Consider the following 15,432-nt stretch of genomic DNA (forward strand, 5'->3'; position numbering starts at 1 on the left):
GGGGGAGCGGGCAGCAGCCACCTGGTAGATAGAAGTCATAGTTCTGGCACCCAGCTCACCAGGTACCAGTTCACACATGTCTCCATCTACTTCCATCTGGCGAGGGCAACAGGTTCCAACCCTGCCACTGCCTCCGAATCATTGAATCATCATCAGTGCAGCCTTTTAAAAACACCTGAGCCTGGGGCACCTTGGGAGCTTATTATTCAAAAGGTCTGGGTGGAGACTGGTTACCTGCATTTTTAAAAGCACCACAGATAATTCTGTGGCGAGAAGAAACATCTCTGAAGAGACTCATGTTCTCCAAAGTGTTACATATTTTCCTTTAGGGCTTCATTCTTTCAAGATGAAGTGGGAAAGGGCTGCCTAAAAGAACACAGGACGTAATAATCGTGAAGTCAGTTTGCACTACCTAGGAATTACAGCCTGTTTGTGTAAAACAGTGCAGGGTGAAGTCAGCCCCTTTAAAGCACCTGTAGGAGCAGCTGCCCATTGTGCTGTGGCACCTCCATGGCAGGAGTCTGGCAGGCCTCCTGCTCCTCATGGAGCAACTCAGAGTGTGGGCAGGTGCCTCTTTCTAACTGCAGGAGGGAGAGCCCTGCTGAGAAGGCTCTCAGCCAATCCAGCCTGGACTCAATGGCACAGCGTATGCGATAAGCCTCCTGGTCCCTGATCCATTTGGGAGACAATCCGTGATGCTGGGTCTCTCTCTCTCTCTCTCTCTTTCCCTCCCCCCTCTCCCTCCCTCCTTTCCCCACCTCCCACCTCCACGAGGCCCTCTCTGTTTCTGCATTGAATGAAGCTGAAGAAAACCAAAGAACTGAGCTGGCTGGACCCCAGCAATTCATGATTTCTGACTTCTGCTGGATGTTTGCTATTACCCAGGGCACTTTTTGTCATTTCTTAGCAATTGATCCATCTGTCCAGTCATACATTCAATAAATGTTTTTTGGCACCTACTACCTGGATACTATGATCTACTAAAGGTACAACAAAGGTGTAGAGAAAACAGGCCATCTTTCCTCTCAGGGAGCGAGCAGTATGGCAGACTCCACAAGGTGGGTGTCCTAACCCTGTGCGAATATCTCAGTCCTCTGTGGTTGCCAGTGATCTCAATGACAACCCTGGGTTCACCACTGCTACAAGCTCCTTGGTCTTTATTTCCAGCCCAGAGTTCTCTCCGGCACTCCTCATGCCATGTGGGTATCTGAAGCCAGAAGTTCACAGACTTTCTGATCACCATTCCCCAACAAGCTTCCACTTCTCCGAATCCTCCTGCTTCTTACTGCTCTCTTGTGCATTTCCTCCTGAGGTTTCCGCTTGTCCACCCACATGCCCAATCCAGGAACCCAGGCATCCACCTCTGCTCGGGGAGACCTCGCCTTCTGCATCCCAAGGTCACCAAGTCCTGTTTATTCTCCCTCCTAAATAACCACCTCCTTGCTGTCCATCTCTGATACCACCATCTCATTATCTGACTGCTAATTTCTCTCCCTATCTCCAGTCTCAACCCTTTCTCCCTCTAATCTAGCCTTCGTATAGACCCCGGAAAACAATCCTAATACATTTGATCATGTCCTACTCCTAATCCAAGTTTTTAAATAGCTTCCAGGTAGAGCAGAGTTTTTAAACTTTTCTTTGGCAGAAGGATGTCTTTCCCCCAGCCTCCTTCAAAATGGAATAGGAAACACTGAAAAGAAATGAGCTATTAAGTCATGAAAAGACATGGAGGAAAGTTAAATGCATATTACTAAATGAAAGAAGCCAATCTGAGAAGTCCACATACTGTAAGATGCCAACTATATGACATTACGGAAAAGGTAAAACTGTGGAGATCGTAAAAGGATCAGTGGTTGCCAAGGGTTAGGAGAGAGGAAGAGATGAAAAGGCAGAGCACAGAGGATTTTTAGGGCCGTGAAACTGCCCTGTCTGATACTTTAATGGTGGATACATGCCATTATACATTTGTCCAAACCCACAGAATGTAAAACACCAAGAGTTATACATATACCTAGTGTAAACTATAGTCTTTGGGTGAGAATGATGTGTCAATGTAGGACTGTAACCAATGGACCGCTCTGTTGTGGGATGGCAATAGTGGGGTGAGTGAGTGCATGTGGGGGAAGGGCTTTCTGTACTTTCTACTTTCTGTATGTTCTGCTCAGTTTTGCTGTGAACCCAAAACTGCTCTAAAAAAATAGTCATTTATTACCCATTACATTAAAAAATTAAATTTATAATTTACATTAAAAATTTTACATTTAAATTTACATTAATATTTTTTATATTTACATTTACATTTAGGAAAAAGTGGAGTTACTTTGAAGGAAGCTGTGGCAATGGAAGGAGGAGGGTGGAGAGAGTGGAGCCCTGTCTGTCCCTCATCCCCCAAGGGTTCCCTGAGACTGTGGGGTCTTAGGACGCGGAGGAATACCAGAGACCTAAAGGACAGGAGCTAAATGCCTTAGCAAGGCAAACAAGGACTTTCCAATCAGGCCTCGCTTTCCCTCCAGACTCTTTTCTTGTGGTCCCCAAACACCTAGCATTCACAATATTTTACACATTCGCTAATGTTTCCCCAAGTACCTCCTGCCCCAGGATACTCGCTCCAGGCTATTGTTTGTGTTGCTCCCTCTGTCTTGAATTCTTTGCCCTTTTTTCCACCTCCTTGTCCACTTGATGACTTCCTTTAAGTCTCAACTCCTGCAGCACCTCCCCTGTGAAGCCGTCCCAAATTCCCTAGCTCTTCCTTGCGCTTGGTTCATCCTGGTTCATCTGGGACTCTCCATGATGGCATTGTCAAACGCATTGTTTGTTTTTACATGTCTGACTCCTATCACATGGGGAGCAATCTGAGAGCAGGGGCCTTGCTGCTTTCATCTTGGTATCCCCTGTAAGCAGCACCATGCCTGGCTTCCTAAATGTTTGCTGAGAATGAATGAATGAATGGATACATAAATTCTATTCTTCCTCTCTCAGAAGATGATCCTACCTCCAGTCTAGCGGATTTTTGATGGATTTACTCCTTTCCCATCGGTTTCTTTGAATTTGGGTCTGAACAGTAGTGGTCAGTGTAGTTATAAACCAGGCCAGTCATAGCAACCCACAGGTGGGTTTGGCCACTTAATTTCCCCCCTATTTCTCTTATTGGCAGAGCTCTGTTTCTTCAGATGTCTCATCGGTTCATCCTCAAGCTACTTCACCTGTCTTCTCCCATTTTCACCTACTCTTGGTTTATCAAAAGGAAACTTGACAGGGTGAGAAATTCCCAGCCTGTCCTCCGACAGAGAAGAAAGTCAGAATTGTTAGCTTTCGCTATAAACTTTACAGTATTTCAATAATAGACATCTATAGTCACGTGATTGCTTGGAACACTTAACACTTAATTTCCAAAACCTCAGTTAAATATGGCCTGTGACTGCTGACATCCGAAGCCTACAGCAATAAACCTGCACTACCACCCCCTGCCCCGCTCCGGATTTGACAGCTGGGATCTGCAGAGCCTGACAAACTATCTAAGGCAGGTTTATTATTCCTTTCTCTGAATTTTTTGTCTCCTCTGCCTTACAGAGGCAGCTCAGAAAAATTCCTAAAGAATTCTTATTCATGCTGTCAAGCTTTGTTACCTGTTTTGAATGAAGCCAATCGGCCCATAAACTTTTCTTGTTTCCTCCTATTTTTCATGCAATGTCTTATCACAAGGGTTCAGGTTCTCAGAAAAACTTGAAACTCACATCAGGACTTGTGGCTCCTGAATCTGGTCTGTTTCAAAGTTTACCAAAATACCTACAGCTTATGCCTGGGAGGGAGGTGGTTAAAATAACTGTTGTTTACGCTCTGGAGACTTATGGACATGTGGCGCTTTGTGGGCACCTGAATTTTTTAGTCTTAAGGGCCTTTGGTTGAGTTTTCTATGTACTTTTGACAAATTATTTTCTGCCATAATAGTGACTCTATGAGATAATTGGTTAATGATTTTTTAAACTATATTTCTTAATTTATATATTTTTAAATCATTATATTTCTTAATTTCTATTTATAGGTAGTTTCTTTCAATGGAGAGTGAATAATGATTTACCATTAAGCACATTCTCATAAAACTAAGGTTAGACTATCCCTGATAGTGAATCTTCTTTCAAATAAAAGAAAATGGTAACAAGATCAGAGCCATAAATTAAGCAAATGTCAAGCTCCCTTCGACTTATGGTAAACAAAAACCACCCTTCCCTCCCTAATCAGAGCATTAGGAAGAATCAGAATAACTTAGACATTGATAACCTTAATATCTTTGAGATACAGTGAAAGGAGGCAGAATTGTTGCCACTATCTTAATCCATTCACTATCATCCCTTTCATTCAACAGGGGTCAAAAAACCCTCCTCCCAACTTATATATATATATATGTAAAATCACCTTGTCCCCAAAGTATTTAAGGTAGATTATAAAAGTATCTAAAATACATAATAATATAGAAAAATAAGTCAAGAAATCAGGCAAAGGGAAAAAAGGATAGAAAAAGTTCAGGTGACATTGCAGGTGAGGTGAGCAAACAAATGCATACCATGAGGTCCTCACACTTGCTAAATGAGAGTAAGACATGAGTCTCCTCCTCTGGGATGTGCTCTAATATCAGATTTCTTTCTCTTTGATGAGCCCCCACAAGGCATCGTGAACATGGTGGCTCTGTGGGCCTGAGTGAGAGAGGGCTGTGTTGGGTGGGAAAGGCTCCAAAAGAGAAATGGCGCAATGCTGGTCAGGAGGTCCCTTCTCACCTTAGGCCGGGCCCCGACCTGCACCCCGATCACTCCCTGGCATCCTCCCCAACCTCCCACCTCGCAACCAACCCCACATGATACCCCAAGTACTTACCAAGACCCAAGCAAGAAACTCTGAGTCCTGATTTTCCAAGATTCCTAGAATAAAAATAAAGCAACATGTGGTCATCGTTTTTTCAGGTGCAAGTGTATACATTTAACCATGAATATTATATCTCACTTTGGATGGCATTGTGCTCGACTAGCGTCATGGCAGAAGCAGAGCCCCACACACAGGCCCTGCTCTAGCCTCTCCATTGGGCACTACTAGGATGTTCAGAATGTGCTCAGGATCAGCGCAAGAACCAATGTCCCCACCAAGTGCAGCTTTTCAGCTCAGCCTTGAATGACAGTTTTTACTAATTTATTTGCAAATTGTCTTTCTCTCTTTCTAGAATGTGAGTTCCTTGAGGGCAAGATCTGTATCTTATTCACCAAGCAGGCCTGTGTTATTCATGCATTATTCATCAACAGAGCCTGACTCACAGTGGACCCTTAATAAATACTCATCAGTTTAGTAACCGACAAACTGACTTCTAAAACAGAGTATTATTACTAGTGGATGGGGGTTACTAAAAGAACAAAATCCTTTAGGCTATTTAAGCTAAGTGATATTATTTTTTAATAAAATGCTACATAAAATTGCTATAAGAAGGTCAACTAGTCCTTTAAAAATGATTCTTTTCCTCATCAACACCTTTTCTTTTCAAAACCCTCAAAGTTCATCAGAGAAGGGAAATATAGTTCTGCTTTCTAAAGAGGGAGAGAAGGAGGCGCTCTAGTCTTCATTGTAAGGCGTCTGTCCATGGAGACCCAGACCCAGCCTATCCTCCTGTCATCTGCCTAACTGCCATCAGAGAAGAAATCAAATTCTCAGGCAGAGAATGCTTCATGTAATTTTGTAGGGTTCCATTGTGAGGAGGTGAAGCTTAAATAACTGAAACACGGTAGACAATTGCATCCCTTACGATCTGCCAGATGCTCTTATGAGAACACTATTTTCCTCTCCCCTAAACAAAGCAGCACACACAGACTTTTCCGGCTGCAGCACAGCTCGGCTTTTCTAGGACCTTCCTTGATCTTCTACAGTTGGGCTTCTTTATAGTTAGTAATTAGTGCTCTCGTTTTTGCATCAATTTTTTTCCTCCACTTATAATTCTTATTTATAAAATGCCACCTAAGCAACACATTTAATTTCATAGCATCGTCCAGAGTGTATCACATTGCAAAGAGATGAAAGACCCCCAAGTTTTTATCCCATTGTGGCAACTAGCTAGGTAACCTTGGAGAAGTCGCTTCCTTCCTCTGGGGGTTCATTTTCTTCATTAGTAGAATATGATAGTAACGCCTGTGCCATTCATCTGGCATCACTGTCATGGGGCCAGGACATGGGAATGTATGCTAAAGTACCTTTGCATGGTAAGCAAAAGCAAGGCATAATTCCTTTCTGAGATTTCTGACTCTGCTCACCCTCGCCCAGGTGTAGTGCTATATTTTCCCATAGGGATTAGATATATGCACCTGGAAGGAAGCTCTTGCATAAAGGTATGTGTGGAAAATATTTTGAACTACTTTACTCAATAGGGTAAAAATAAATTGAGCCTCTCCCATGAAAATAATTTGCACAAAAAACTGTTCATTTAGTAGTTTCTTGGAAAACTATAGGATATGTAGCCCGAAGATCTTTGTTTTAGTCTAAAAGTCTACTGATTTTAAAGAATAGGAATCAAGAGCAAAAGCTATATAATGGGGAGAATAAAAGAAGACTACATCAAAACAAAAAAAAGCAAGCTTGTGTAAATGTAAACAGCAGTCTTCCCGGTAGAGATATCCCACATTGATGAATCGGTAAAGATGTAGGGGGAGGTGATCACGTTCCAGACAATGTCCAGGTCATGGGGACACAGAGAGGAACAAAGCACAAGTGCTCTACCCTCACCCTTTTCTGAGGGGCACAGAAAGGCAACCATGTAATTACAACAGAATTGGGTATGGCCTCCGTGGAAGTCTTTGGGAGTACAGGGGAAGGCGGATACTATTTCACGCTTATATTTGCATAATTATGTGGGTGTCATGGGAAGAAGATCCAGGTAAGGATTTTCAGGTCATTTTAATATCTTTCAGTGATTCTGATAACAGGGAGGAGGGACTTGGTGCAGAAAACCATGTCGAGCAAGACATTTTTCTCACAAACTCAAATAGGGCAAGGTTGTCACTGAGCAACATGTCCACACCCAAGGCGGGGAGACCTGCCCTGTTTTCCTTATGATAGTGACTTAGGAAGATAATGATCACTCTGCTTTGGATTTGGAAGACCAGACTTGAGAAACCTGAGAATCGTCAGCAAAAACACACTGCAAAGTAGCAAGTAGTAAAACATGGCCCATTTTCCTGTCACTGCTGTTTAAACACCCAGCCAGGCCAGCTTTTCTGGAATGAAAGCCTTAGAAGATTTTGTGTGGTAAGGTAAATTCAGTTACAGACAAATATTGATACAGTGGTGATAGGTCCCACATTGAGCCTTGATGATTTTATTTCCTTTAACTCTTTCTCTAAATATCTTCACCCTCTAGAGCAGCGGTTCTCAACCTTCCTAATGCCGCGACCCCCTAATACAGTTCCTCATGTTGTAGTGACCCCCAACCATAAAATGATTTTCGTTGCTACTCTATAACTGTAATTTTGCTACTGTTATGAATCGTAAATATCTTTTTGTTTTCCGATGGTCTTAGGCGACCCCTGTGAAAGGGTCATTCGACCCCCAAAGGGGTCGCGACCCACAGCTTGAGAACCACTGCTCTAGAGGGAATAGTTACCATATTCAAATGGTTGTGTGGAGTTTTTTTTATTATTTTCTTTCTTTTTCTTCTTATTTTTTAGTTTTCAATTATAGTTGACTCTCAGTATCATTCTATATTAGCATAGTGGTTAGACATTAATGAAATGATCCCACCACCCCAGTCCCAATCTCAGGTCCTTGTCTTTAAGGTGAGAGGCATTTTCTGTGTATGAACTGTATCTGGTCTCTTAGTCCATTGCCCTGACTTTATCCAGGGCTGGGTCTATTTGTGAGACTCCTACCTCAGGAAGCCCTATCAACACATGTCGATGCCTCTCACTTTATAGATGGAGAAGGTAGGAAGAGCTAGTTCTCTCGAATTCAGGGCCTGAAATTGCAACACAATTTCCGAATGTCACATCTGCATCCTCCTGTCCATGATTCTGTCTACACAATACTAACGGGAGTTATGGCCCTGGTCCAGCTACTCTGATCCTTTTAAGCTCGGCTGGGTAATAAGAGCACAAACACTGGAAGCATTTGATCTAATAAACACAACCTATATCATCCAAAAGCTTGTTTATGTAGCGGTACCGCCAAATAAGGGCCAAGTTTATACATCATGCTGGGCTATAACAGATGCTCTGGAACCTTCTTTATCTCATCCATATGGAATTTTCATGAACACTTTATGATCTTGAGTGACACTGTACAACAAAACAACTTTATAGATTTTTCATTTTATTTCTTAATTCCTCAGTGTTTGCACAATTGCTACATAAAAATTCCGTAAGCACATCAAGTTTTCAATTCGATTAAATTCCTTTCCCACTTGATTCAAAATGCTAGTCTCATTGTGCTGGTTTACCTCTTTTATCTGTGTCAGATATACCAGAAGGAAGCCTCACCGTGTTCATTTTTAGTATCTGCTCCTGTTTAACTCAAAATAAAAGCTCCTCTTCCCCAGGTGAACCTGAGCTGCTCTGCTGCTAATATTAGAAATGAATGACATCAGTGTGGGGGCATGGGACATTTGGCTTTGGTAGTCAAATTTTGGAAATCCTAAATCTTACATCTAAGCTTCAGTAGAGAGTTATCTGGAGAAGGGATATAGCTTCTGAGGTCTCAAAGATTGTGTTGCTCCTCTCTTTCTGAAGGCAGGACGATCCACTTAGTGAACCCATGGCCAAGTTCATTTTAGGACAGTGGTTAGTTCCATGGCGGAGGCATTCAATGTAATTCCTAGTGCTGTTTTCCATTGGGCCCTTTTTTATTTTAAGGCAATAATGGAGTGAACTGAAATCAAGCATCACTTAGGCACAGCATCGCAAGCCACTCGGACTGCTACAGTTCCTTTACAAATCAAAGATGCTCAAAGCGGAAGAATAGCAGCCCAAATGGGTTGTTTTAAATTGTTTGTTTCTGAATACATGTACTTTAGACATTATTCATGGTTGTAAACTGCTCAGAAAAGAGGAGTAGCTAGTTAAAATACATACCTTGCATTTGACTAAGAAAGACACATATTGTAAGGGACAAAATTCCTGACTGAAAGGTTGATATGACAGGGATGACTGAAAGCAATGGAAGGGGCTTCAGTGGCCAGGTCAGGCTGGCGGGAGTAATTTAGGCTTGGCCCGGCCACATCATTACATCATCTGCTCTCTCACTCTATCTGAACATCTTACTGTTCCCTCTCAGTCACACTCTGCTATTCTGAGGTGCCCTACCTGGAAGTGACTAGTCAAATCTGGGGTATGGGATTTTTGTTTTAAAGAAATGTACATTTAACCTTTCTTGAAAAATCCAGAGCGGAAGGCATTTTCATGTGTCAGTCAGCTGCTTTTGATGGTTGCAAAGAACATGCATTTTGACTGCCATAAAGATGACTGCAAACGGTAATGATGCCTTTTTACTCTTTCATCACTGTTGATAAGTGAATAATGACTTATTTGGAAACTACCAGGCACATAAATAATTTAGCCATGCATCCTGATGAAAGGCATTGACAAGTAGAACAATGAAACTTTGTTCCCTTCTTAACCTTCATTGAAGCAGCAAAAAAAATAGAATGACATTCTTTCATATTCTTTGATTTAAAGATTTAAGTCATTGTTAGTTGTAAATCCCAACTGACAATGTAAATTCCTATTCATTTTTCTTTGAACATATAAAATCACCTATCTATCTATATCATTCTAGAAAAGTCTAGAGAAGTATGGCAAAAAAAATAGACTTCCTTAAAATGAATTAATTAGTTCAATAGAGATGTGCCGAGTTCCAACCTTGTATTATTGTTGTATCAACCTTGTATCAGCCTGTATAACAAGCCACGTATTACGATGTAGGGGTGTGAGCTGAGTTGCAGATAGTTGCTGATGTCATGGAACTTACATCATAGAAAGGGAAACAGATGTTAAATAGTGAATTAATTACTTGATTATAATCCTAAATAAAAGGACAATATTCCCTAAGTATAAAATTGGGATGTTGGGAAAGCTGACCTGGTCTGGATGGGTAGGAAAAGCTTCTCTAGGGTAGCAGCATTTAAACTGAGACCCAAAGGAGGAGCATAAATTAACTTAACGAAAAGAGTAGGGATTAGCAGTCTAAGCAGCATGAACAGCATGTGCAAAGGCCCGGAGTTTGGGAGAAGCATGGGTAATTAACGAACTGGAATAAAACGGGCGGTGGAAGAGTCACGTGCAGAGTGACTGCAGACGAGCCTGGCAGGGGGAGGTGGCGCTGTAGGAGGCAGATCAAACAGGGTCTCACCAGTTAATTTATGTTACCGAGTTTGGTCTTAATATGGAGTAATGGAAAACTACTGAGAAACTTAAGCAGGGGAAACGGGTTGAAGAGAGGTAAGAAAAGGAGCCGGGGGCTACTTTGGTAATCCTGATGAGACGTGATGCCACCTTGAAATCAGATTCAGTGGAGACAGGAAAACGGGGAAGATTCTAGATATTCTTAGCAGGTAAAATTTATAGGATTTGGTGTTTGATTGAATAGGAGAGTAAAGGAGAAGGAGTCATGAGCCATTCTCAGGTTTCCAACTTGGGCAGCTGGGTAAAGAGGGGTGCATGCCACCAAATTAGGGTTCATTTGAGAAACAGAGGGTTTTGCCTCAGCTTTGGGCACATGGGCAAACATGCATGAGATATCCTAGCTTTTCCCGGAGCTCAGAGCGGGGAGAGGTGTTTTCTGGGTATCCAGGGTAACAGGTGCCATGGGCTGGGGTCAACTGCCAAAGGAGACAGTGCTCAGTTGGAAAAGAGGGTCAGGGACCTGAACTTAAACAGCTCCAACATCACTGGTGGCAGAGAGAAGGCTGCAACTGGCAAATGAAACTGAGACGGAAGGAGTGGTGGAGAGGTAGAAAGACACCAGGAGAGTGTCAGCGGAGAGGTCAAGGTGGAGGCAGTTTCAACAGGGTGACAGTGTCCAGCAGCATTGCAGGCTGCTGAGAGATCCAGGACTGGGAGACAGAGAAATGCCCTTCCTCTTCAGCCACATGGGATTGCTGCTGGCTTCTGTGGCAGTTATTTCAGTGGTGCTGTGGGTGAGAGTCAGACTGACGGACTGATGAGAGGGGAGGTACAGAAACGATGCATACTAGCTGTGTGCGACCTCAGGCAGGTTACTTAGCCTTTTTAAGCCTCTTTCCTCATTCAGAAATGGAGACCTTAACAGCCCACTTTTTTTTTTTGAGACAGACAAAATGTAAATGCAGCACATTTCAGTGTTCAATAAATGCTTGCTGCTTTTGGCCTTTTCTATTTCCTAATAAAAGTAGTGTCTCAAATACTGAATCTGAGGGGAGGGGCTCTGGCTCAGGTACTGACGCTGATAGGAGGCCCAGTTCCCTGACCTTCGCATCTTCCTACTCTCTGGATTTGTGTTTAGATGTTGCAACCATCCTGAATCTATTACATGCACGTTGTGAGTCATTTTGCTAGAATCATTAGAAAAGTGGGAGCCAGGAGATAAAGATAGATAAGGGAGGCAGAGGAGAAGGTGGCACTTGGTTGGCAAGGATTGGAGAAATCATGTGGGTCTGAGGTGTTTAGAATAGTCCTTCCGCGATCACCAGGAGGGAGACATGGAGATGCGACATAAAGCTATGTGGATGGGCTTACACAAACTTGGGTGTTTGGCGGGGGTGGGGGCGGGGGTTGAGAAATGCTCGCCCAGGTCTAGTTGGCGCTTAAATAAAAGTTATGCTGTTTTTCCTTTCTCAAGCATCCAAAGCATCAAAATAGAGGGAAATCAAAACCTCAGAGACTTAAGTCAGAAGAATCTAGAACCTCTACTGCAGGGGCATGTAATTTGGGGGGGTTCATGAACTTGGTATGGAAAAAAATACATTTTTATTTTTCACCAACTGAACTGAAATTTAACATCTCCTTCAATTATGAATGTGGGCAAGAAACCACAGAAGTATTCACATTTCCTGTGGTTTTGCCACCAATAGAAAATACAGGAAATTTTCTGTCACATCACAGTTGCTTCAGAGATCTCAAAAAATTATTTGTACTCACCATTTACCCTCATTACCACTTGGAAATTCTGGCATTCTATTTGCTCCTAGAAGTTGTTATTTAATATATTGATTGATAAAGAAGAGAATGTTTTATGAGGTTACGAATTTGGATTTTAAATATTTTGAACTGTATTTCAATTTAATTGGAATCCTGTGTATTTTGTTGTGTATTTAAAAGCTCTTTTTCTGAGTAGTCTGTAGGCTTTTCTGGACTGTTAGAAGGATCTATGCATTAAGAATCTCAGATGCAGATGAAAGATAAAGGCTGTTTTTAAAATGCCTCTTGGTGTATCCATCTGCAACTAAGCAAGTGAGTTTACAAGGATCTTTTTCAAATGGGAGGGAAGATAATCCTGGAAAATATTTGAAAGCAAAATTAACTATGCAAAACCCCGCTATTACTTAAAATGTGTATAATATAATCAACAGGGTTAGTGCTTAGTATCCCTACTTATTTAATTTTAGTAAATCAAAAAATATTTCTTAAGCCCTTGATGCATTTCATTCCAAACACAGGCCCACTGCTTGTGTTATCTCTACTTGGATATAAGTCCTTGACTCTGAGATCTCCACTGAACTCCCAAAGGGCCTCACCCACCCCCCCTGCAGCAGGGGGCTGCCATGCTTGTCCTCTGGGGCACAGGAAAGAAAAGAGGACTCGCCAGCCCCAAGGCTCTGGGGTCTTAGCAAGAAGTGGCTTGCCTCAGGTACAATAATTTTTTTAAATAACAATTCACTGTAATGTGATTCATTCATTAAACCATTTTATATTCCATTTCATATAGTTGTGTCTGTTTTAATATAAAATAATGTTTCCTTCTTAGATTTTCAAGTACGTTTCTTATCTTAGAGATATGCCATGTTGGTCCCATGGCTTTACTGGGTACCCCTGGGCACCCTCTGCTGTCCCAGTTGGAGAGGCCTAGCTATATATGATTACCAGTCATTTATACCTTAGGGTGAAAGAGTTCCAGACCTTTTTCTTACATCAGTTTAGACGCAGTGGTTCTCAACCTGTGGGTTGCGACCCCTTTGGGGGTCAAACAACCCTTTCACAGGGGTCGCCTAAGACCATCGGAAAACAAAAAGATATTTACATTACGATTCATAACAGTAGCAAAATTACAGTTATAGAGTAGCAATGAAAATAATTTTATGGTTGGGGGTCACCACAACATGAGGAACTGTATTAAGGGGTTGCGGCATTAGGAAGGTTGAGAACTGCTGGTTTAGAGGAATCTAAAGGTACAATCAAGAGATTAAGCACTAAAACTCTGAGAGAGATGGAAGGGGGAATAAAGGTGGGATGGGGGTAAGATGAAGGAAGTGAGCTCCCAAAGGGGAGAACACGCTTTGCCCCTTTCCCGATTTTGTCCAGGACCACATCTCTGCTCATGACAGGAGATCACACTTTCCTATGTAAAAATCTTACACATTCTTGCAGAAGAAAAGGTCAAGCCTTCTCTTGGCATCCACTTTGTAATAAGTGCTATGATTAGTTTCCACTGTAACAAGCTGTGCAGTTTTCAAAGGCAAATGAAACAAACAAAACAGCATCTGATGTGGGACGTCCACGCTCCACATCTTTTCAACTCTTTTTACTATGGGGTTATCTCTTATTTTCTCTTTAGAAAGCAAAGTCAGCAGTGTGATGCAGACCGAGAGGCACGAGTCTGCCTGAGCAGCAGGTTGATCTTTAAATATACACTTAATCAAAAGTAAATGCTTTCAGCGATCATGCATTAGTTTGCCTTTCCCTTTCCTTGACAGAGGCACGGAAAATTAATGCCTGTTTTCTCTGTTGTGTCTGTATCCTTTACATCTGCCATCAGGGTGCCATATATCACAGCGCACGTTGTAATCATTGTGGACACCATTGTTTCTACTTCCAGACTGAGATCTGTTAGGGCAGGGACTTTGTCCAATACATCTGCTTGTTCCCAACACCTAGCACAGTGCTGGGTGCATAGTAGGTGTTCAGTGATGCTCACAATGGGTGCTCTCATGCTATCGCTTTGCTGAGATAAAGACTGTATTGTCCCTCACTTCTTCCACTCTTATTGGCTTGGGAGGCTCTGTGGTTTGCTGGAAGACACTGGCCAGCACAGTGCAGTGGTGGAGTATATTTACGTAGTGCAGAAGTACTTGTACCCCTCAGTATCAGTGAAACCTTGGGAAAGTTACCAAACCTCTCTGTGCCCCGTCTGCTCCTGGGGATAATAATAGAAGCTACCTCATTGGGTGGTTGTGAGGATGAAATAAGAGGATTAATGCATTTAAGATAATGTTTAGCACACGGTAAATACTATACTCTCTAAGTGCAAGTTATTATCAGCCAGACGCGGGTTTGAATCCAAGCTCCACTACCTCCCAGTAGCCATGGGCACCTCATTCACCTCGTACAGTACTCAAGGCAGAGTGGTATTGACAAAGGAACGAAGCACATATAAATGGAACAGAATAGACAGTGCATGGAACAGAATAGACGGGCCAGAAATAGCCCCACACAAGTGTACCCAACTGATTTTTGACCAAGGTGCAAAGATAATTCACTGGAGAAAAAATAGTCTCTTCAACAAATGGTGCTGAAACAAATGGAACCAACTGTCTATACGTAATAAAATAAACCTTGATACAAACTTCACATCTTCTACAAAAATCAACTCAAATGGATCACAGACCCACATATAAAACTTAAAACTACACAACTTCTAGGAAAAAAAAAATAGGAAAAAAATCTGCAGGACTTTAGGTTTGGCAAGAGGTTTTAGGTATTGTACCAAAAAGGATGATCTGATAAAAAATTGAAAAATTGGACTTTATAAAAATGTAAAACTTCTGCCCTTTGAAAGACACTGTTAGGAAAATGAAAAGATAAGCTACAGATTGGAAAAAAATGTCAAGAAAACCAGTAAAAGGAGGCCGAGGTTCTAAACAGGCACTTTACCAAAGAAGATAGTTGGATGGCAAATGAACCATATAAAAAAATGCTCAACATCATTAGGCAACAGGGACATACAAATTAAAACCATAATGAGATACCAGTACACACTTATTAGAATGGGCAAGATGAAAACAACCAAAAACCAAACACAATGCCAAGTACTGGCACAGACGCAAAGCACATGGAACCATTGCTGGTGGAAAAGCAAAATGGTAGAACCCACCTTAGAAGCCATTTTGACAGGTTCTTATAAAGTTAAACATACCCAGACAATATGACTCAGCAATTCCACCCCTAGGTATTTACCCAAGTGAACTGAAAGTTATGCTCACACAAACAACTATAGGCAACT

The 15,432-nt window shown here is 42.0% G+C and overlaps 1 protein-coding gene across 3 annotated transcripts in view; it reads right to left on the reverse strand.

Annotated features, from left to right (window-relative positions):
* Nucleotides 1-15,432, reverse strand: part of KCNAB1 (potassium voltage-gated channel subfamily A regulatory beta subunit 1) — a 373,578-nt gene that overhangs the window by 94,741 nt on the left and 263,405 nt on the right. For all 3 annotated transcript variants that reach the window (XM_019627607.1, XM_019627616.1, XM_019627623.1), the window contains exon 2: nt 4,870-4,913. In XM_019627607.1, the coding sequence (XP_019483152.1) occupies nt 4,870-4,913 (44 nt within the window). The remainder of the gene's footprint in view (nt 1-4,869; nt 4,914-15,432) is intronic.

This window comes from Hipposideros armiger, unplaced genomic scaffold (assembly GCF_001890085.2).
Source record: "Hipposideros armiger isolate ML-2016 unplaced genomic scaffold, ASM189008v1 scaffold_16, whole genome shotgun sequence".
In the NCBI taxonomy this organism is placed as follows: Eukaryota; Metazoa; Chordata; class Mammalia; order Chiroptera; family Hipposideridae; genus Hipposideros; species Hipposideros armiger.